Raw genomic sequence first — 24,121 nt, 5'->3', positions numbered from 1 at the left:
AGTGTGATAGCGTCGTCTGTGGACCTATTGGGGCGGTTAGCAAATTGGAGTGGGTCTAGGGTGTCAGGTAGGTTGGAGGTGATATGGTCCTTGACAAGTCTCACAAAGCACTTCATGATGATGGAAGTGAGTGCTACGGGGCAATTGTCATTTAGCTCAGTTACCTTCGCTTTCTTGGGAACAGTAACAATGGTGGTCCTCTTGAAGCAGGTGGGAACAGCAGACCGGGATAAGGATTGATTGAATATGTCCGTAAACACACCAGCCAGGTGGTCTGCACATCAAAATCAAATCAAATCAAATTTATTTATATAGCCCTTCGTACATCAGCTGATATCTCAAAGTGCTGTACAGAAACCCAGCCTAAAACCCCAAACAGCAAACAATGCAGGTGTAAAAGCACGGTGGCTAGGAAAAACTCCCTAGAAAGGCCAAAACCTAGGAAGAAACCTAGAGAGGAACCGGGCTATGTGGGGTGGCCAGTCCTCTTCTGGCTGTGCCGGGTAGAGATTATAACAGAACATGACCAAGATGTTCAAATGTTCATAAATGACCAGCATGGTCAAATAATAATAAGGCAGAACAGTTGAAACTGGAGCAGCAGCACAGTCAGGTGGACTGGGGACAGCAAGGAGCCATAATGTCAGGTAGTCCTGGGGCACGGTCCTAGGGCTCAGGTCCTCCGAGAGAGAGAAAGAAAGAGAGAATTAGAGAGAGCATATGTGGGGTGGCCAGTCCTCTTCTGGCTGTGCCAGGTGGAGATTATAACAGAACGTGGCCAAGATGTTCAAATGTTCATAAATGACCAGCATGGTTGAATAATAGCAGGAGCATGGCCAGGTGGACTGGGGACAGCAAGGAGTCCTCATGTCAGGTAGTCCTGGGACATGGTCCTAGGGCCCAGGCCAGTTGAAACTGGAGCAGCAGCATGGCCAGGTGGACTGGGGACAGCAAGGTGTCATCATGTCAGGTAGTCCTGGGGCATGGTCCTAGGGCTCAGGTCCTCCGAGAGAGAGAAAGAAAGAGAGAAGGAGAGAATTAGAGAACGCACACTTAGATTTACACAGGACACCGAATAGGACAGGAGAAGTACTCCAGATAAACAAACTGACCCTAGCCCCCGACACAAACTACTGCAGCATAAATACTGGAGGCTGAGACAGGAGGGGTCAGGAGACACTGTGGCCCCATCCGAGGACACCCCGGACAGGGCCAAACAGGAAGGATATAACCCCACCCACTTTGCCAAAGCACAGCCCCCACACCACTAGAGGGAAATCTTCAACCACCAACTTACCATCCTGAGACAAGGCCGAGTATAGCCCACAAAGATCTCCGACACGGTACAACCCAAGGGGGGAAACCCAGACAGGCCGACCACAACAGTGAATCAACCCACCCAGGTGACGCACCCCCCAGGGACGGCACGAGAGAGCCCCAGCAAGCCAGTGACTCAGCCCCGTAACAGGGTTAGAGGCAGAGAATCCCAGTGGAAAAAGGGGAACCGGCCAGGCAGAGACAGCAAGGGCGGTTCGTTGCTCCAGAGCCTTTCCGTTCACCTTCCCACTCCTGGGCCAGACTACACTCAATCATATGACCCACTGAAGAGATGAGTCTTCAGTAAAGACTTAAAGGTTGAGACCGAGTTTGCGTCTCTGACATGGGTAGGCAGACCGTTCCATAAAAATGGAGCTCTATAGGAGAAAGCCCTGCCTCCAGCTGTTTGCTTAGAAATTCTAGGGACAATTAGGAGGCCTGCGTCTTGTGACCGTAGCGTACGTGTAGGTATGTACGGCAGGACCAAATCAGAGAGGTAGGTAGGAGCAAGCCCATGTAATGCTTTTTAGGTTAGCAGTAAAACCTTGAAATCAGCCCTTGCTTTGACAGGAAGCCAGTGTAGAGAGGCTAGCACTGGAGTAATATGATCAAATTTTTTGGTTCTAGTCAGGATTCTAGCAGCCGTATTTAGCACTAACTGAAGTTTATTTAGTGCTTTATCCGGGTAGCCGGAAAATAGAGCATTGCAGTAGTCTAACCTAGAAGTGACAAAAGCATGGATTAATTTTTCTGCATCATTTTTGGACAGAAAGTTTCTGATTTTTGCAATGTTACGTAGATGGAAAAAAGCTGTCCTCGAAATGGTCTTGATATGTTCTTCAAAAGAGAGATCAGGGTCCAGAGTAACGCCGAGGTCCTTCACAGTTTTATTTGAGACGACTGTACAACCATTAAGATTAATTGTCAGATTCAACAGAAGATCTCTTTGTTTCTTGGGACCTAGAACAAGCATCTCTGTTTTGTCCGAGTTTAATAGTAGAAAGTTTGCAGCCATCCACTTCCTTATGTCTGAAACACATGCTTCTAGCGAGGGCAATTTTGGTGCTTCACCATGTTTCATTGAAATGTACAGCTGTGTGTCATCCGCATAGCAGTGAAAGTTTACATTATGTTTTCGAATAACATCCCCAAGAGGTAAAATATATAGTGAAAACAATAGTGGTCCTAAAACCAGAACCTTGAGGAACACCGAAATGTACAGTTGATTTGTCAGAGGACAAACCATTCACAGAGACAAACTGATATCTTTGCACATGCATTGAGGACGCGGCTGGGGATGCCGCCTGGGCTGTCAATCTTGCGAGGGATAACAAGTTTAAGTGTTTTACTCACGTTGGCTGCAGTGAAGGAAAGCCCACAGGTTTTGGTAGAGGGTCGTGTTAGTGGCACTGTATTGTCCTCAAAGCGAGCAAAGAAGTTGTTTAGTTTGTCTGGGAGCAAGACATCGTGGTCCGCGACGGGGCTGGTTTTAATTTTGTAGTCCGTGATTGAATTTAGACCCTGCCACATACCTTTCATGTCTGAGCCTTTGAATTGCGACTCTACTTTGTCTCTATATTGACGCTTAGCTTGTTTGATTGCCTTGCGGAGGGAATAGCTACACTGTTTGTATTCGGTCATGTTTCCAGTCACCTGTGTGTGTGTGTGTGTGTGTGTGTGTGTGTGTGTGTGTGTGTGTGTGTGTGTGTGTGTGTGTGTGTGTGTGTGTGTGTGTGTGTGTGTGTGTGTGTGTGTGTGTGTGTGTGTGTGTGTGTGTGTGTGTGTGTGTGTGTGTTGGGCAGCAGAGCCCTGGTCCAAACAAAATTCCCCCTGCTGTGTGGACCTGACACCGTCATGAGATTTGGAGGATGGAAGGCTAGATTAGACTATAGCAGCCTAGCTTCTTGAGTTAGTATATCAAGTCAATGTATCCAAAAAGCTGTGAGAGTTGGAATTTAGAAAAGAGTGCGGGGGTGAGAGAGAGCGACAGGGAAACAGAGGGAGATACTGAGACCAATGGAGCACCTTGTCAAGATGGTTACCTTTTACAATACTTTGTCCCATTAGAATTTTCACAATTACATCAAGTTTTTAACATTGGATGCCTGATGTGCAGCATTCTTACCTCATGCTCAATATTCTAATGGCGAATGAAAACAAATATTTTTAAAAGCACACATCCGGCTTTTGAGAGAGTGAGCGTAATTTTTGTTGGTTGCGAAGTTATGCTAACCTTGCACACTCGGGCTAGGATTGAATTTCCTGCTCTGTTTCGGGTGACAGCAGCAGCATTTCGGGAACCAACCGTAGAGTGCAGTGCCCAGCACTGAATCTGGTTTCACCTCCTAAATGCTAGGGTACAACACAGGGGTCTATCTGGAGTTTGGGGCTGTAGCCTAAATTGAATGCTGAGAGAGTGATTGCCTATGCCTCTACATTGTTTCTAATGGTAGATGAATAATGCATCCATGTTTATCACAGCTATCGTATTACTAAGTGTTCACGGGGAAAGCCTTCAGTGGCCAAACCTATTTGACCGTACAGTATATCCACTAGCTACATCAGATCGGGCACTGAATGACTTGTTGTTTCCTCCTCCAACTTTCAGAAGGGGCGGTTCTCTGTGTATGGGGAGTACTGCAGTAACAACGAGAAGGCACTGCGGCTGCTGATGGAGCTCAACAAGATCCCCGAAATCAGGACCTTCCTCCTGGTGAGGATCCCACCGCTCACGCAATTTGTCTCCTTTTTGTCTCTTTCTCTGTCTATTATCACTATCTCTCTCTCATCATGTCAACTCTTCTTCCGCTTATGAACAATGAACACAGGAACTTCCTTTGACTGTGCTTCCAATGGTGATGTCATGCTCGGTGCCAGCTGCAGTGCATTGGCGCAGCTGGATGGAATTCTGAGCCTTGTTGACCCCGATGTGCTTCCTCCGTCTGGTTATTGACTGACCTGAACTTGCTCTAGTTGTGTTCTGTACATTTTCTCCCAGGCTGCTAGTGTAAAATTACATGGGGTACTTCTACTCAAGTCACATTTTTGTCTGACTAGCTAATGTTAGCTAGCGTACGCTAGACTATCTTACCTGTATACATCATCATGCATGATGGACGCATCTCCCTGTCAGGAATGCCATACCACGGTTGCCCTTAGTTTGAAGATGTCATCTGGAGACAGGTGTTTTCTCCATCTCTTTAACTATCATACTCTAATTCCATTGATTTCAAAACGTGATCCTTCAGAAAGTGGTGAACACTTATGCAGCTCCACGACACAATACATTTTTTTTAATGCCGCGTTCGACAGCATTACCAAAACAGACTGAATCAAATCAAATCAAATCAAATTTATTTATATAGCCCTTCGTACATCAGCTGATATCTCAAAGTGCTGTACAGAAACCCAGCCTAAAACCCCAAACAGCAAACAATGCAGGTGTAAAAGCACGGTGGCTAGGAAAAACTCCCTAGAAAGGCCAAAACCTAGGAAGAAACCTAGAGAGGAACCGGGCTATGTGGGGTGGCCAGTCCTCTTCTGGCTGTGCCGGGTAGAGATTATAACAGAACATGACCAAGATGTTCAAATGTTCATAAATGACCAGCATGGTCAAATAATAATAAGGCAGAACAGTTGAAACTGGAGCAGCAGCACAGTCAGATGGACTGGGGACAGCAAGGAGCCATCATGTCAGGTAGTCCTGGGGCACGGTCCTAGGGCTCAGGTCCTCCGAGAGAGAGAAAGAAAGAGAGAATTAGAGAGAGCATATGTGGGGTGGCCAGTCCTCTTCTGGCTGTGCCAGGTGGAGATTATAACAGAACGTGGCCAAGATGTTCAAATGTTCATAAATGACCAGCATGGTTGAATAATAGTAAGGCAGAACAGTTGAAACTGGAGCAGGAGCATGGCCAGGTGGACTGGGGACAGCAAGGAGTCCTCATGTCAGGTAGTCCTGGGACATGGTCCTAGGGCCCAGGCCAGTTGAAACTGGAGCAGCAGCATGGCCAGGTGGACTGGGGACAGCAAGGAGTCATCATGTCAGGTAGTCCTGGGGCATGGTTCTAGGGCTCAGGTCCTCCGAGAGAGAGAAAGAAAGAGAGAAGGAGAGAATTAGAGAACGCACACTTAGATTTACACAGGACACCGAATAGGACAGGAGAAGTACTCCAGATAAACAAACTGACCCTAGCCCCCCGACACATAAACTACTGCAGCATAAATACTGGAGGCTGAGACAGGAGGGGTCAGGAGACACTGTGGCCCCATCCGAGGACACCCCCGGACAGGGCCAAACAGGAAGGATATAACCCCACCCACTTTGCCAAAGCACAGCCCCCACACCACTAAAGAAGAGCTCAAATAGACCAAAGCCTTCTATATGGCAGACCAATCCAAACTCATCTCTCGGCATGTCCAGCCCACTCATTATCTCAGCCAATCATGGCTAGTGGGAAGGTTAACAATTTTCTTTGTATTTACAGATGGCATACAAGTTTGATATTAAGGCACATGAAAGTTCACATGTTCAAGAAGGCATTTCCACCAAAAAGCACATTTTGATAGAACTATTTTTTTTACATTCAAAGGGCTCTCCTGTGAAGTCGTGACTTGAGACATACGCCTAGTTTCCTGAATCGGGTCACAACCCATTCTCTTTTCAACTGGTACCGGGGTTTCTTCAGATGTGTCTTGTGAGGCCTGTTGACATTCTAGAGTCCCACCTTTGCACAGATGGGTCATATTACTGTGTTTCCCAGACAGAAGTTGGCAGATCGGCTATACCGACCTCAGACGAGTCTCCTGACAGTTAATGGAGGTCGTTGAGCAAAATGGACAACACCATCGTGTTTGTGAGAGTCTCATAGATGGGTCATAATAGTAATTTGTAGGCCAAATTGTTTGGATGCTACAGACGATTTTGTGAGAAGACCGAGATGTCTCATGGTCTGACAAACACTGCTGTAGCTCTGTCATGGTTCACCGCAGATGCGAAAGTGCGACATAGGCGGATGCAGTGGATTGTGATTAAAAGGAAATGCGTGCCCTATACCGACCAATGATGTGCTTTCTGTTTTCTCCACTGTAGTATTCTGGTGTATCTACTTTGGTCTGGTGAATGCTGCCCTTGCTTACCCTTGGGGACTTAGAGCACAGAGAAGAGGAAACCCTCCAGCTTTATCTCCTTTCTCTCTCTCATGCAGCTGAATAATTCTCCTCAGAAGTGTTTCACCACCAAACTGATTTCTCTGTTTAATCTTTGAAGCATGACTTTTGTTCCAGTATGCCACCTGTCCCCCATGGAGGTCATTAATGCGGCTGAGACTTTCTATGGTGTTTTGGATTTTGCTTCTTGCCCTTAACCATTTTACATAATCATTTTAGTGGAGCAACCAAGTTAGTTTGAGAAGAATAGTAAAGAATCACAAAAAGGAAATGTGTCATTTTACATGACCGTAGATGTCCCACATTAATAAATTTGTTTTTGTTCAAATCTTTCTGTGTTCCAGCACTGTATGCTGTTGGGAGGGAAGAAGAGCACAGACATTCCCCTGGAGGGGCACCTGCTATCACCCATTCAGAGAATCTGCAAGTACCCCCTCTTACTGAAGGTAAGGTCCTGCTGACCCCAAGGAGAATGTAACTCAGTCCTGCCTCCAAGTCAGAGGGGCAGTGTACTTTATGACCAATTAATACTTCCTATTAGATGTCAAGATATATATACAAAAAAGTCATTCTTTGATTACTTGATTTGAATCTGATATCAAACAACCCAAACGGTTTCTTTTTTATAGTTTTTACTGTCTAAAGTAAATATTAAATGACAAGGAAGCCAGTTCCACTGCAGTTTTTACATTTGTCCTGGTAAATGTGCACATCATTACCATATACAGCGGTCATGATCAATAGAGAACAGTTTTTAGTTTTGTCCATGTTAGGATCTGGTCATTTGTGATGAAGCCTATAAGCTACATCAATAATAAGGTATTATATAAAAAAGCTCTGTCCACGGACCTATAGGATACGACACATCCTTTTGAAACTCTGATGCGCAACCGTGCGTAAAGACCAGAGCCTGGTTTCCTAAAATCATCTTGGTTCATCGTTAGAACCTATGGTTCTAATGCTGAACTTCGCCTTAAGATGGTTTTGGCAAGCTTGACCCTGTGCCTCATTTCCCAAAGCTTTCGTATAGCGTTAAAATCATTGTTTGTGATCCAGACCACTTATAAAGCAGCCAGAGTGCACTGTTAGGTATATTGTCTGCCTTAACACACTAATAAATTGTTTAAGAATTATATATTGAGTTTTGTGTGAACGGGCAGGATCATATGATGATAAATGTTTAATTTGGGTATAGGATCTAATGTAATATTTGAAATGCAGTACCAGTCAAAAGTTTGGACACCTACTCATTCAAGGGTGTATAAATTTCTACATTGTAGAATAATAGTGATGACAACAAAACTATGAAATAACACATATGGAATCATCTAGTAACCGAAAGTGTTAAAGAAATATATTTTATATTTCAAATTAGCCACCATTTGCCTTGATTGACAGTTTTGCACACTCTTGGCATTCTCTCCACCAGCTTCACCTGGAATGCCTTTCCAGCTGGAGTTCACATAAAATACGGAGCACTTGTTGGCTGCTTTTCCTTCACTCTGCAGTTCAAATCATCCCACACCATCTCAATTGGGTTGAGGTCGAGTGATTGTGGTGGCCAGGTCATCTTATGCAGCACCCATCACTCTTTATTGGTCAAAAAGCCCTTACACAGCCTGGAGGTGTGTTGGGCCATTGTGCTGTTGGAAAAACAAATGATAGTCCACTAAGCGCAAACCAGATGGGTTGATGTATCGCTGCAGAATGCTGTGGTATCCATGCTGGTTAAATATGCCTTCAATTCTAAATAAATCACTGACAGTGTCACCAGCAAAGCACCACCACACCACCTCCTCCATGCTTCACAATGGGAACCACACATGCAGAGATCATCTTCACCTACTCTGCGTCTCACAAAGACACAGCGGTTGGAACTAAAAATCTCAAATTTGGACTCATCAGACCAAAGGACAGATTTCCACCGGTCTAATGTCCTGTCCATTGCTCATGTTTCTTGGCCCAACGAAGTCTCTTCTTCTTATTGGTGTCCTTATTGGTGTCCAGTTTTTGCGACTGCACTTGAAGAAACTTTCAAAGTTCTTGACTTTTTCCAGATTGACTAACCTTCATGTCTTTAAGGTAATGATGGAGTGTCGTTTTTAGTATGTGTGTCTAAACTTTTAACTGGTACTGTATGTATTTGTAACATTTTGTCAAGATTCGGTTTATCCCAAGCTGAATCTTATCTGGTACAAATTGGAAACACCTGGAACACTATAAACGCCAAGCCATTGTCAGACATCAGCAGAACAACTAAAAAGCATGTGGCTGCTATTCAGAAGATTGTTGAACTCCAACATAACCGACGGCTGCGTTGGTGTATATAAAACAACCTGAGCCTGTTTCAGACTCACAATGATTGGGCAATAATACAGTAGAGGAGATACTCAGACTGCTCTAACTTGTGTCCCTCTCAATCAGCCAGCCAACCAACCCGCTGCAACTTTGCGCTGAGTGCTTTTACTCAGCTGGGAGTTTTCTCGATTTCAGCACCAGGGAACTGGACTGCTCCCCCCAATGGAATCATGTGAAAATCTGAACATGCTCTGAACATGCCCCCTCTAAATCAGAGTCCAGCCTCAAGTGGGCAAGATGCACAGTTGTCAATAGTCCTATGGAAGCACCGCCACACCGGTGGCCATGAAGACAGTCAAATTTCATATGACCATTTTCAGCACAATTAATTAATTAGGTTTCTCCAAGCTCTGATGATGCTGCTGGTCATTAGTAGCCTACCAAACTTGTTAACTGACTGGTACTCAGCACTCTATTGTCCCTCTAATCACTCTGACATCAATGCAAATGTAATCTAAAATCTAATCAAACACTTCATGAGAGCCCATGAGCTCATGTTGCACAACATTTCTATAGGCTATGCAATTGTGTAAGAAAACAGTGTGATGGCCTCTATTAAAGAGACAAGGGTCGAATCAGCGTTCTATAGGCTAGGCATACTATATTTATTTCTCAACTTTCCTAATATTGAGCACATTGCTTCTCTTTACAACAAGAGTATAAAATAAATACAGCTATTCTGTTTCGAGACAGGTGCATGATATTGGTCCATTCTAAATCAAAGTTTACACATATCTAGAATCCACCACCTGGATTCGGTCTTATGTAGCAAGATTGGAAATGTTTTTTTTTTACATTAGTAAAAAGTAGTGAATCAGAGCTACAAAATGGTATATTATACACTGCATTTTTGAGGAACAATGGGAAAGTAATTCTGCTTTGAATTTTGGTTAAACTTGAAAACTCACTTTTGAGAAAAGGGCCATTTGAATGTTATGGTATCTACTGGAGAGCTCTCCTTTGTCTCCACCCATTCAGCATTGTTCACCCTCTTAAGCCAGTCCCACCCATCTCTTTAAGGATTCACATGTGAGGTCATGTGCTAAACAGTGAGTAGTGTAGTAAGGATTAAGACTAAAAGTGGAAGTAGCCTACAATAAGGAAAAATTATAGGTAAACGGTGTCCAGATAAAAAAAATATTTTCTAAATATTAGATGTCGTGTCTTAGGCATCATTAAAGGTGAAGACTTATTTTATCAAATCAGTTCTCTGTAATTATTATTACGTGACTAAACTAATCATGTAAATGTAATTAACTAAGAAGTCGGGGCGCCACGGAAAATCTTCAGATTACAAAGTTTGAATTTTCCCAATAGAACTCTTCAGATATTTAATATCTGATTAATTAGTCTTCTATTACTTAATTATTCTTTACCTCACATCAGTCTCATTCCAAACATTTGTAAATAATAATATATGCCATTTAGCAGACGCTTTTATCCAAAGCGACTTAGTCATGTGTGCATACATTCTACGTATGGGTGGTCCCGGGAATCGAACCCACTACCCTGGCGTTACAAGCGCCATGCTCTACCAACTGAGCTACAGAAGGACCTAAATCATTGGTTATCTGCACGAACCCAGCCTAAACTATGAATCATCCATACACCAATCATTTATTTACTAGCTAAATAATCACAGAAATGCATTAACCTCTTGAGTGTGCTACATGACATTTATCATGAAGTCACCCAGGTGTCCCACACAAGTAGCTCAAATGTACCCAAGTGGCCAAATTGGTGAAGTTATACATTTTGAATGGAATAACTATATACAAAATACCAAAATGGTATTCTAACACCCCCCCAAAAAAAAAAAATATATATATATATAATAATATGGAGAAAAAAACATGAAGAAAAAAAAGATTAACATTTACAAAATAACACTTTCAATATTTGGAAAAACTTCAGTCCTCTACACAATATTGTGCTGCTGATGTCAGGTGCAAAGAACACAACAACGCCTCCATGCTGTGCCCTTTTGGCCATTCGGAGTCAGTGTCACTGTGAAAGAAAATGTTCAGTTAGAATAGTTTCACATTTGAGCCCTGTATCAACAGGTATAATAAACAGATATATAAAGAGTACAGGGAACATAAGGTTGAATATATTATTATAGACCTGCTAGATCTACGGTCTCATTTATATTATGACAGACCAGCTAGATCTACTGTCTATTTTATATTATGACATTTCAGCTAGATCTACTGTCTCCATTTCACTTTGGCCATTGTTGTGGGCCCCCCTTAAATAGGCTATTTCATGTGAGGCTGGGTTGGGGCGGCAGACACACTGATCCCACATTTCATTACATTACATTTTTATATATTGCTACTCAAATTTTAAAAAATCACAAATAATATTTTATATTATTAATTTCAAACAACGGCATTAGCATGAGAAGAACTTACCAGTCCAAAATTATGTCCTCTCCTTTCAAAATATATTCCTCCATTTGGGAATCGCTAAATTAATCGTCCTCCAACAATCTCTCACTTTCCCGATCAATGTCTTCTAAAATTGTGTGTACATCTGTATATCTAGACCTAGATTTAGCTTTCCCTGACTTAGTCGCCATACTGATTGATATATAAACAGCTGAAAATGCGCTTTACCAAAACAACGCTGTGCGTAACATGCGTTGCTCCTTCCAGTATGAAACTTCAATGGCGAATGACCCTCTTTACGCCTGAGTTTACTACATGGGTTGGTCTTCCAACACATAAACATTACATATTGCCGTTTACCTCAGCTCATTGGCTATCTACCCAGCTAGATTTCAAGACTATCAGTGGTCATTGGGTTAAAATACAGTGAATCAACGAAACGGCGGTCATATCATTGGTGCACAATGATGTCATTACTTGTTGTCTTCAAATCGGTTTCTTTCAGTCAATACGTCCCGCGAAATGACCCATCACGTTTGGTTGTGTTACAAACAAACCAGTTGATTGCAATGAAACCAAACATGACTGGAAAAGTCACGTTTTGTGTGTGTATTTACATCAAATATGTCATCGAAATGGAATGAGACGGAATTCACAACACAAGCGGTTCACAAAATGTTAGGCTATAAAAATGGATTTTATCAAACAAAATACCATTCATTGTGGAACAATGAGCATTGGGATTGTAAACAGAGGAAGATCGTCAAAGGTAAACTATTTATTTTATTACAGTTTGTCATTTTGTTCCACCTGTGCTGGTTGAAATAGTTGTTTTTTATGGGGCTCTATCCTCAGATAATCGCATCGTACTCTTTAGCAGTAAATCCTTTCTTAAATCTGACAACGCAGTAGGATTAGCAAGATTCTAGGCTTTCGAAACTTGTGAGAGACTTGTATTTTCATGAATGTTTAATATGACTAATTATGTAGCGATCACCGTATGTTGTCAAATTTTATCCCGCTAACGGGTTCGGTGCGCAGAGGTTAAGTAAATGTAAAGATACCCTAATAGAAAATGACTGAAGGAAAATACTACTAGAGTAAACGTCTAAAAGTATTTTGTTTTAAATATACTTAAGTACAATTATTTTCGATACTTAATTTATTTATTTTTTCTTTTGATACTCATCTCAAATTTCTTATATTAAACCAGGCGGCTTATTTTTTTTAATTTTTTTTATTGACGGATAGCCAGGGGCACACTCCAACACGCAGACATAATTTACAAACAAAGCATTTGTGTTTAATGAGTCTTCCAGATCAGATAAAGTAGGGATGACCATGGATGTTCTCTTGATAAGTGTGTGAATTGGACAATTTTCCTGTCAAAATGTAACAAGTACCTTTTGGGTGTCAGGGAAAATGAGTGAAAAGGACATTATTTTCTTTTGAAATGTAGTGAAGTAAAGTTGCCAAAAGTATAAATAGTAATTTACAGATACCCCCCAACAAATACGTAAGTAGTACTTTAAAGTATTTTTACTGTAGTACTTTACACCATTGCCCAAATGCCTTCACAGCAGTACATTAGCTTACTCTATATACTGTTACACACGCATTTATCACATAGTATTCCATACATAAGTTCATGCAACCGGCGTTGAAACCTGAGTGAGGTGCACATGTACAGTACATAAACCGTAACCAGCCAAATGGTTACTTGCGGAGTAGCAATATCAGAAGGTGTCAATATAAAGCAAATAATATGCAGTATGTTCATGAACAATATCAACGATATCAGCGATAGACAAGGTAGTTATATGCATACAATCAGGGGTAAAGTGGCTGAGCAGTAGTATAAAAAATTGTAGCAGCAACGTACGCATGTGTGTTAGGAGAGTCATTTGAATAGAGGCACTGCAGATAGTGCTGATGACTGGATCGTCCGAACCACACATGAACTGGGGAATCTATATTTGGACATCCTGTTTCTGTCCTGCCTTTGACTTTGGTGCAGGGCATGTGACGTCTCTATAGCCTCTGTTATAAAAAATCCCTGATCTTCTCAAAAAGGTAAGTTTGTCTAGCTGTGTCCAGTCCAGGTGGTGCTTGTACAGGCAGACCACATGTGGGAGGAAGGATGTCAGCTCTGTGCAAACTTGTTCTTGTTTTGGCCACTGCAGTTATTACAATTCGGGTCCACACGTGTTTCCCCAACTCCCTAGTTGGTGAAGAAATGGTGCATATAGTTGATAACTGCACTGCTGCCTTTGCTGGATGACGTGCCCTTATTAATCAAGTAGTTGACTTGTTGTGGTATTCCTTCACAGCAGACACCAAACAAGCCACACTTGCGAGGAGTTAAAAAGTACATGGGACCTGGCTACATAGGGTCAGAAGGATAGTAGATGGGACCTGGCAACATAGGGTAAGAAGGATAATAGATGGGACCTGGCTGTATAGGGTCAGAAGGATAGTAGATGGGACCTGGCTGCATAGGGTCAGAAGGATAGTAGATGGGACCTGGCAACATAGGGTAAGAAGGATAATAGATGGGACCTGGCTGCATAGGGTCAGAAGGATAGTAGATGGAGCCTGGCTGCATAGGGTAAGAAGGATAGTAGATGGGACCTGGATACATAGGGTCAGAAGGATAGTAGATGGGACCTGGATACATAGGGTCAGAAGGATAGTAGATGGGACCTGGATACATAGGGTCAGAAGGATAGTAGATGGGACCTGGCTACATAGGGTAAGAAGGATAATAGATGGGACCTGGCTGCATGGGGTCAGAAGGATAGTAGATGGGACCTGGCTGCATGGGGTCAGAAGGATAGTAGATGGGACCTGGATACATAGGGTCAGAAGGATAGTAGATGGGACCTGGATACATAGGGTCAGAAGGATAGTAGATGGGACTTGGATACATAGGGTCAGAAGGATAGTAGATGGGACCTGGATACATAGGGTCAGAAGGATAGTAGATGGGACCTGGATACATAGGGTCAGAAGGATAGTAGATGGGACCTGGCTACATAGGGTCAGAAGGATAGTAGATGGGACCTGGGTCAGAAGGATAGTAGATGGGACCTGGGTCAGAAGGATAGTAGATGGACCTGGCTACGTAGGGTCAGAAGGATAGTAGATGGGACCTGGCTACATAGGGTCAGAAGGATAGTAGATGGGACCTGGCTACATAGGGTCAGAAGGATAGTAGATGGGACCTGGGTCAGAAGGATAGTAGATGGACCTGGCTACATAGGGTCAGAAGGATAGTAGATGGACCTGGCTGCATAAGGTCAGAAGGATAGTAGATGGGACCTGGGTCAAAAGGACAGTAGATTGGACCTGGCTACATAGGGTCAGAAGGATAGTAGATGGGACCTGGCTGCATAGGGTCAGAAGGATAGTAGATGGGACCTGGCTGCATAGGGTCAGAAGGATAGTAGATGGGACCTGGCTGCATAGGGTCAGAAGGATAGTAGATGGGACCTGGCTACATAGGGTCAGAAGGATAGTAGATGGGACCTGGCTGCATAGGGTCAGAAGGATAGTAGATGGGACCTGGCTACATAGGGTCAGAAGGATAGTAGATGGGACCTGGCTGCATAGGGTCAGAAGGATAGTAGATGGGACCTGGCTACATAGGGTCAGAAGGAAAGTAGATGGGACCTGGCTACATAGGGTCAGAAAGAAAGTAGATGGGACTTGGCTACATAGGGTCAGAAGGATAGTAGATGGACCTGGCTACATAGGGTCAGAAGGATAGTAGATGGGACCTGGCTACATAGGGTCAGAAGGATAGTAGATGGGACCTGGCTACATAGGGTCAGAAGGATAGTAGATGGGACCTGGCTACATAGGGTCAGAAGGATAGTAGATGGGACCTGGCTACATAGGGTCAGAAGGATAGTAGATGGGACCTGACTGCATAGGGTCAGAAGGATAGTAGACCTGTAAACAACAAAATAACATTGAGATAAATTACAATTAATTGTCTCACCCCTGTCAATCTGTATTCACACAGCTCAGTAAAAGGTATTTGCCTGCCTCCATTTATATATACACTACCGTTCAAAAGTTTGGGGTTACTTTTATAAATGTCTTTAAAAAAATAAAGATAAGCACATGTTTTGTTGTCCATTAAAATAACATTAAATTGATCAGAAATATAGTATGACTATTGTAACTGGAAACGGAAGATTGTTTAAAAAAAATGAATATCTACATAGGTGTACAGTTGCCCATTATCAGCAACAATCACTCCTGTGTTCCATTGGCACGTTGTGTTAGCTAATCCAAGTTTATCATTTTAAAAGGCTAATTGATCATTAGGAAACTCGCAATATGTTAGCACGGCTGAAAACTGTTGTTCTGATTTAAAAAACAAAACAACTTGCCTTCTGTAGACTAGTTGAGTATCTGGAGCATCAGCATTTGTGGGTTTGATTACAGGCTCAAAATAGCCAGAAACAAAGACCTTTCTTCTGTAACTCGTCAGTCTATTCTTGTTCTGAGGAAGATCTCATACATTGTGTACTACTCCCTTCACAGAACAGCACAAAGTGGTTCTAACCAGAATAGAAAGAGATGTGGGAGGCCCTGGTGCACAACTGAGCAACAGGACAAGTGCATTAGAGTGTCTAGTTTGAGAAACAGATGCCTCACAAGTCCTCAACTGGCAGCTTAATTTTTATTTAACCTTTATTTAACTAGGCAAGTCAGTTAAGAACAAATTCCTATTTATAATGACAGCCTAAGAACAGTTCTGCCCCTGAACAGATTTTTTAGCTTGTCAGCTCCGGGATTCGATCTAGCGACCTTTCAGTCACTGGCCCAACACTAATCAATAGGCTACCTGCCACCCCATTAAATAGTACCCACAAAACACCAGTCTCAACGTCAACAGTGAAGAGGCGACTCTGGGATCCCGGAGTCGCCTCTTCACTGTTGACGTTGAGACTGGTGTTTTGCCGGTGCGATTTCATGAAGCTGCCAGTTGAGGACTATTTATGATCGCCATTTTCCACCCCACGTCCAACTTCTCTCTTTTCCAACTTCTACATTCAACTTCCACATAATGAGCATGGTGCTTAACAGCCCCGGTGCGCTGGATGACATCTGAAACAAATACTGTTTATGTACTGTAGTACTACTGAAGACATTTTGACTCTTTGACATCATCCCCTTATGGTCTTTATTCCCTACTCTCTCTCCCCCCACTAGGAGCTGCTGAAGCGGACGCCCAAAAAGCACTCTGACTACCCTGCGGTGGAGGAGGCCCTGCAGGCCATGAAGGCAGTGTGCTCCAACATCAATGAGACCAAGAGACAGATGGAGAAATTGGAGGCCCTGGAGCAGCTACAGGCGCACATCGAGGGCTGGGAGGTGAGGGATACTATCCTATTTTAGGCTATGGTGCTAGGATGCACCCTAAAGATCACCATTGATGGAGGTAGAGCGGATGGGAGTGAGGGCAGAGAACAGTGCTCGAAGGTGAGAAAAGGGAGGAGAGAAGAGTTCCATAAGGATGAGGGGTGATAGAAGGGTGAGAGGGACATGGAAGGTGAAAAGAGAGAAAGGAAGAAGGAGTAATATAAAAATGAGAAGGATGAGAGCGAGAGAGGGTGGGAGGTGAGGAGAAAGATTGAGAGGTCTGAGATAAAGATGGATGAGAGTCAGATGAAGATGGATGGAGAGAGAGAGAGAAAAGGGCAAGGTTCTCCTTTTATATAGAAATGGGACATGTGACCTGAAAGGGATGGAAAAGGGAAGCTCTGAGTTTGGAGTTTTGACATTGGATTTTCCCCACTCTCTTTCTAGCTCGATCTCTCACACACGTATACTGTACACACACACACAAACACACACACACACGCACGCGCACACACTGTCCACCTCATTGACCCCATCCCCACTCTGTCCCGGCTGTTGCTATAAAGCTTTGGCCAGTTTTTGAGAGTCCACTGAGCACCATTTCATTTTCCGTGACAGTAAAATGCTCCTCCAGCCTCCCAAATCACCAGCGTGCACAATGCATGGATAGGGCTTGGGAGTGGAGTGGAGTGGGGTGCCCAGTGCTTTTTTTCACACATCCCTCACCCTCCACAACAGAGCCCGTGTCTCCTGACTCCCCTTGGCCCCCGAGAGGACAATCCACTCGCTCAAGAGCCAAGGGAAGGCCAACAGGCACCCTGCCCAATGTCACAATGTCATTGCAGTCCCTTCCACAGATCAATGTGTTGTGTTATATATGAATGTGATTGTCGTTTTTTTCTCTAATTCAATTCTACCTACTGATGTGGGGGCAGTTGGACATCTGCGTTTGCGATTGGTTCTCTCATATCACTTTGCATTGACCCCTAGCAGTATTAGGATGAACGAGTAATGGGACATACACTCTTGCGTATCACAGTCTCATGAAAGGCACTGCCCTTCCTTGCTCCCTGTACGCACTCCATCTTTAGCCCATTCGTTCTACTTTCTCCACTCCCCCACGTTCCAGTTGAATTACCTCTCCACTCATAATGGGAATGTAGTAGTGCAGAATCGAGACCCAGCCGCATTACCGTTGTCCTGATAGACAGACAGCCCCCACTATCCCTACATCAACCACCTGGCTTTCTTCCCAGTTAAACATGGAATTGGATTGATCGGGGGAAACCTTATGTCTGCTAGGCTGGTTGGAATCCAACTGACCTGAAATGGCACCTATTTTTGTGCACTATTCCCTATATCAAGGGGTACCCAAGTACTATTTGAGAAGGTCCTGTCGCACACATTTCCTAGGTGTCAAAGGTCCGGATGGATAATGTAATTTATCATCGTAGTAACAAACCCCCACCTCGCAACCCACTCGACCCGAAACTGTTCACACACACACCTCTTGTTGGTGGAGAGAACATAAAAAATGCACAAAGCTCATTTCCCACAATTCTGCACATTTTGCTTTGGGAAGAGATTGTTTTCCTTTTTTAAGCTGATTTCCTGCAGTTCTACGTATTCTTCCATGTATTATGTTTGTTTATATGATACCAGGAGTCGAAGCCCGACCAAATAAAAAATAAATAAATACATTTTGGAACCTGCTGTCCATATTGATCCCATTCCGGGCACCGTTCCGGTCTTCCAGTTGAGTATGGGGGCCCTATATAGTGCACTACTTTCGACCAGGGCCCTTAGGGTGCCATTTCAGACGCACCCCCATACGTGATTAACATCACAGCTGAAATCCCATTGGTCAACCTTTGAAAATCCCTTTAGCTTTCTTGTTTATTTTGTGATGGTGTATAACCCTAAAAATACTGACTTACAAATGTCACATCTAATGATAAATTGTGATGAATGGACCTGAAGTTCAACCACTTAGTCAAAAAGGTTAATTGGCCACATACCGAGTCATATTAGAGCCTTTAGCACATACTGGATCATGTTATCCAGCTTCTAAAGCTACAAAGCTAATCAGAGAGACTTTAATATGTAGCCTGAATGATAATGTGTTATGAAACAAGTTGAATCTCTCAATTGAAAACGTGTGGGTGGCTTAAAGAAGGACAAGTGAAATAGCCAGGTATTCAGACGCGCCTGAAATGCGCCTGAATGCTTATTTAGAATGTCCAGTTTTGATTGACGCAACAGTCAGCATGTGAGCTAGCCACACTGTTTTTTTCACAGAAACCTTTTGCACAAGCACAGTCCTTACAAAGTTATGTCCTGAATGTGACCAGTTTATTTTTGGATGCAATGTTCAGACATTCACAGAAGTAGCGACAGCATAACACAATCGTCAGAACCGGAAAATGTAGGCTACATTAGTCTTAACTGAGGAAAGATTGACCTAACACAAGTGGTCATAGTTAGCTAACTCTCGGCTGAACAGAAACTACAATATGAATTAGCTAATAGCAATTACTATTTATAATTTGTCACATTACGGGTGAGCTCACCATTGATCGGAATAATCGAGTAAAAAACTTTCTAATAAACAAAAGTAATCCGACGATGGGGTAGTTTGTGTGCGCCTCTGTTTTTTGTGTCAACCAAAGATAGGCTAGATGAGTTTGGTCTGTTTGCGGTGTGCATGTTGAAGGAGGTGTGTCAGCTACCTTCCCTTCATTCACTTCCGGAAGTTTACACGAAAGATGAGTGAACCATTCCTTCAGCTCCATTATAACGTCGTTTGTCAAACAGACGTTTAGGTGATACCCAGAATGCATTATATAATGTTAACAAACATGGCGCCACAAATAGCTGGCAAATAGCTTAGCATTAGCTCATTATAATCAGTACAACTTTCAGATAAGTATTTTACACACACCATAGGAATCAGAAGGCATTATTTGTCAGCAGTACTTGAAAACATGAATTAAACTGTAAATACATTATGCCACATGCATGTATACATTCAGTTGAAGTCGGTGGTTTACATACACCTTAGCCAAGTACATTTAAACTCAGTTTTTCACAATTCCTGACATTTAATCCTAGTAACAATTCCCCAGATTTAGGTCAGTTAGGATCACCACTTTATTTTAAGAATGTAAAATATCAGAATACTAGTAGAGTGATTTCTTTCAGCTTTTATTTCTTTCATCACATTCCCAGTGGGTCAGAATGTTACATACACTCAATTAGTATTTGGTAGCGTTGCCTTTTAAATTGTTTAACCTGGGTCAAATGGTTCGGGTAGCCTTCCACAAGCTTCCCACAACAAGTTGGGTGAATTTTGGCCCAATCCTCTTGACAGAGCTGGTGTAGGTTGGTCAGGTTTGTAGGCCTCCTTGCTCGCACATGCTTTTTCAGTTCTGCCAACAAATTTTCTATAGGCTTGAGGTCAGGGCTTTGTGATGGCCACTCGAATACCTTGACTTTGTTGTCCTTAACCTCTTGCTCCTACCTGGCACGCAGGTGTCCCATCTAGAGATCTGGAAATGCAAATGCGCTACGCTAAATGCTAATAGTACTAGTTAAAACTCAAACGTTCATTAAAATACACATGCAGGGTATTGAATTAAAGCTACACTCGTTGTGAATCCAGGCAACAAGTCAGATTTTTAAAATGCTTTTCGGCGAAAGCTTGAGAAGCTATTATCTGATAGCATGTAACACCCCAAAAGACCCGCAGGGGACGTAAACAAAATAATTAGCATAGTCGGCGCTACACAAACCGCACAAATAAAATATAAAACATTCATTACCTTTGACCATCTTCTTTGTTGGCACTCCTAGATGTCCCATAATCTCTATTGGTTCTTTTTTTCGATTAAATCGGTCCATATATAGCCTAGATATCGATCTATGAAGACTGTGTGATAAAAGGAAAGAAATAGCGTCTTGTAACGTCATTTTTTTTTATTAAAAAAGTCGACAATAAACTTTCACAAAACACTTCGAAATACTTTTGTAATGCAACTTTAGGTATTAGTAAACGTTAATAAGCGATCAAATTAATCACGAGACGAAGTGTTTTCTATAGGGGTCCGTCTGGAAATAATGTCCGGGTATTTCTCAACCAAAATATCCGGTCGGAGACCTGAAGAAAAAGCCTGTCTCTTGTTTGTTTGACCAAGAAACAAAGAATTGGCAAATGACAAGACTGTTGACATCGTGTGGAAGCTGTAGGTACTGCAACCTCAGCCCCATTTAATGTCGTTCTCCCATAACAATGGGTTGAAGTGGCGGATGGATATATTTTTCCACCTTCAGTGATCAGATTTTCCTGCACTTTTCTATGAAACGCAGGTTCTGTTATAGTCACAGCCGTGATTTAACCAGTTTTATAAACGTCTGAGTGTTTTCTATCCACACATACTAATCATATGCATATACTATATTCCTGGCCTGAGTAACAGGGCGCTGAAATGTTGCGCAATTTTTTTTAACAGAATGTTTGAAAAAGTAGGGGGTAGGAGTAACAGGTTAAGCCATTTTGCCACAACTTTGGAAGTATGCCTGGGGTCATTGACCATTTGGAAGACCCATTGGCGACCAAGCATTGACTTCCTGACTGATGTCTTGAGATGTTGCTTCAATATATCCACATAATTGTCCATCCTCATGAAGCCATCTATTTTGTGAAGTGCACCAGTCCCTCCTGCAGCAAAGCACCCCCACAACATGATGCTGCCACCCAGTGCTCACGGTTGGGATGGTGTTCTTCAGCTTGCAAGCTTCCCCCTTTTTCATCCTACCATAACGATGGTCATTATGGCCAAACAGTTCTATTTTTGTTTTATCAGACCCGAGGACATTTCTCCAAAAAGTAAAAAAAAATTCCCCATGTTCAGTTGCAAACCGTAGTCTGGCTTTTTGTATGGCGGTTTTGGAGCAGTGGCTTCTTCCTTGCTGAGCGGCCTTTCAGGTTATGTCTATATAGGACTCATTTTACTGTGGATATAGACACTCTTGTACCTGTGTCCTCCAGCATCTTCACAAGGTCCTTTACTGTTGTTCTGGGATTGATTTGCACTTTTCGTACCAAAGTACGTTCATCTCTAGGAGACAGAACGTGTCTCCTTCCTTAGCGGTATGACAGCTGCGTGGTCCCATGGTGTTTATACTTGCGTACTATTCTATATATATATATGTGTGTATATATATATATATATATATATATATGTGTGTATATATATATATATATATGTGTGTATATATAGGTGAACGGAGTATCTCTGCATGTGTGGTTTCCACAGTGAAGCATGGAAGAGGCGAGTCCAGGCTCTGTCGCAGCCGGCCGCGACCGGGAGACCCATGGGAAGGCGCACAATTGTCCCAGCGCCGTCCGGGTTAGGGGAGGGTTTGGCCAGAAGAGATGTTCCCATCGTGCACTAGTGACTCCTGTGGCTGCATCGTTGAGAGCATCTTGACTGGCTGCATCACCGTTTGGGATGGCAACCGCTTGGCATCTTACCACAAGGCCCAGTACATCACTTGGGCCGAGCTCCCTGCCATCCAGGACCTCTATACCAGGCGGTGTCAGAAGATGTTCCAAAACTCCAGTCACCCAAGTCCGACGTGTTCCATCTAGAGGTTTTGATGCACCAAATCTGGAACCGACAGGACCCTGAACAGCTTCCACACCCAAGCCATAAGACTACTAAATAGTTAACTAAATAGCTAGCCTATTTGTATTGACCATTTTTTGAACTAACTCTAACCCAAGTTAAAGTTACTAACATTGTATTTATCCCTTGTGTTTATTATTTTTAAATGTTCCTCTGCATTGTTGGGAAGGGCCCATAAGTAGGCATTTCACTTCTAGTCTACACCTGTTGTTTACGAAACATGTGAAATACGATTTGATTTGAGAGATTGACGGGCACCAGTGATCTAATTGCCACCCTCTCTTGACTGTCAGGGCACCAATCTGACTGACATCTGCACCGAGCTGCTGCTCCACGGCAACCTGCTCAAGATCTCCGCCGGCAACATCCAAGAGAGAGTCTTCTTCCTGTTTGACAACCTCCTGGTCTACTGCAAGAGGAAGTCCAGGTGAGATTGGGTAGGAAGGGAAGGAGTGACGGAGTCATGCACCTCAGGAAAGTGGCAGGAATGTGTTTTCATTCATTGACGAGAAGTCACCATAGAAAGAAGCCAGATGTGGAAAAACTGAGTAAATCGCCAAATCCTGTTTGTGTAGTGTGTACCAAGCTCATTTTATATGCAAGTCAAACTAACGTGTGTGTGTGTGTGTGCATACTTGCGCCTGTGTGTGCTTGAGCACTGTATAATTGTTGTTTTTTCAAAGTTGCCAACACATTTTTTTCTGAGCAGGAGTAACACGTTTTCACAATTTTATGTTAAATTTCGTAGGGTAACTGGGAAGAAATCCACAAAGAGGACCAAGTCCATCAATGGCCCCCAGTACGTGTTCAGAGGAAGAATCAACACAGAGGTGATGGAAGTGGAAAACGTTGAGGATGGAACAGGTTCGTGCCAGCACCACCAGTCATCAGTTCATATAGAAGCATCCATCCCTCTTTTCATTCATCCATTCAGTCATTTTCTTTCTTTCTAGATTAGCTGGTAGAGTAGATTATACAAAGCTAATGAGTGTTGACAATTTGGGTGTGGCAATAAAATCTTGCGTAGGTTTTTCTTGTTTGAACTGCTTACAAACGGTCAGGTGACTATATGAATCTGCTGTCTGCACATTGGTTCAGAGCGGATGCACCGACCTGCATTTCACACCTTTGAACTACTGGGATGCATGCTGTTGCAAGAACTGGCACTTACCAATTTACAACACTGTTTTACTCATGTGGTTTATTGCACACCAGCCTGTTTTTTTCATGTCTTGTGTTCAAATAGTAGTTAAAATTGTTCAAATAATTTAGTTGTGCTTAATCGAGCTAGCCTGGGGCAATATAACCAATGAAGTAGCCCCTAAAATGCTAATCCCTCCGTTCTTGCACTCCAGACAGGCTCAAGGAAATGTTCAAAGCATCTGAAAGATTAAGTACTCTTTGAACCCAGGTCTGGTTGTTTTCTGTGAGTGGGTTTATAGTTGTAGCTGTAGGCCTTAGAGGTATGAATGCACGTCTTCTTGGGTTCACATGCCTCTTCTCTGTGCCCCACGGGTTATTTGCTGCCTGTCGCTTCGTACTTTCAGAGGAAATCACAAAGGAAAACATGTTCTCTCTCTGCATGTTTGTCAGAGAGACCATATAACCTGATAGTGGGACCAAGGTCATGTGTCCTCTTTACACTGCCAGGTTAGCTTGTCTGAGGTTGATAACTGCACTTTTACACCATTCCATTGATTAGTTTTACAGTAATAAGGACAAGACCTAGTGGCTATTTTTTTCTTCAACTACATATTACAACATTGACATGCACTGACAACTGCAGCTAGGCAACATGTAAACAAACAACAAAGCGAAGGCCAGTTC

The 24,121-nt window shown here is 43.0% G+C and overlaps 1 protein-coding gene across 1 annotated transcript in view; it reads left to right on the top strand.

The window, feature by feature from the left end:
• LOC124046193 (phosphatidylinositol 3,4,5-trisphosphate-dependent Rac exchanger 1 protein-like) overlaps window positions 1-24,121 on the top strand; it is a 147,673-nt gene that overhangs the window by 40,297 nt on the left and 83,255 nt on the right. The window contains exons 4-8 of the mRNA XM_046366302.1: window positions 3,926-4,030; window positions 6,828-6,929; window positions 16,458-16,619; window positions 22,588-22,721; window positions 23,043-23,158. Coding sequence (XP_046222258.1) covers window positions 3,926-4,030; window positions 6,828-6,929; window positions 16,458-16,619; window positions 22,588-22,721; window positions 23,043-23,158 — 619 coding nt within the window. The remainder of the gene's footprint in view (window positions 1-3,925; window positions 4,031-6,827; window positions 6,930-16,457; window positions 16,620-22,587; window positions 22,722-23,042; window positions 23,159-24,121) is intronic.

The sequence above is a fragment of the Oncorhynchus gorbuscha genome, linkage group LG10 (genome assembly GCF_021184085.1).
Source record: "Oncorhynchus gorbuscha isolate QuinsamMale2020 ecotype Even-year linkage group LG10, OgorEven_v1.0, whole genome shotgun sequence".
NCBI classification, from domain to species: domain Eukaryota; kingdom Metazoa; phylum Chordata; class Actinopteri; order Salmoniformes; family Salmonidae; genus Oncorhynchus; species Oncorhynchus gorbuscha.
This window is presented reverse-complemented; position numbering and strand designations above follow the sequence as displayed.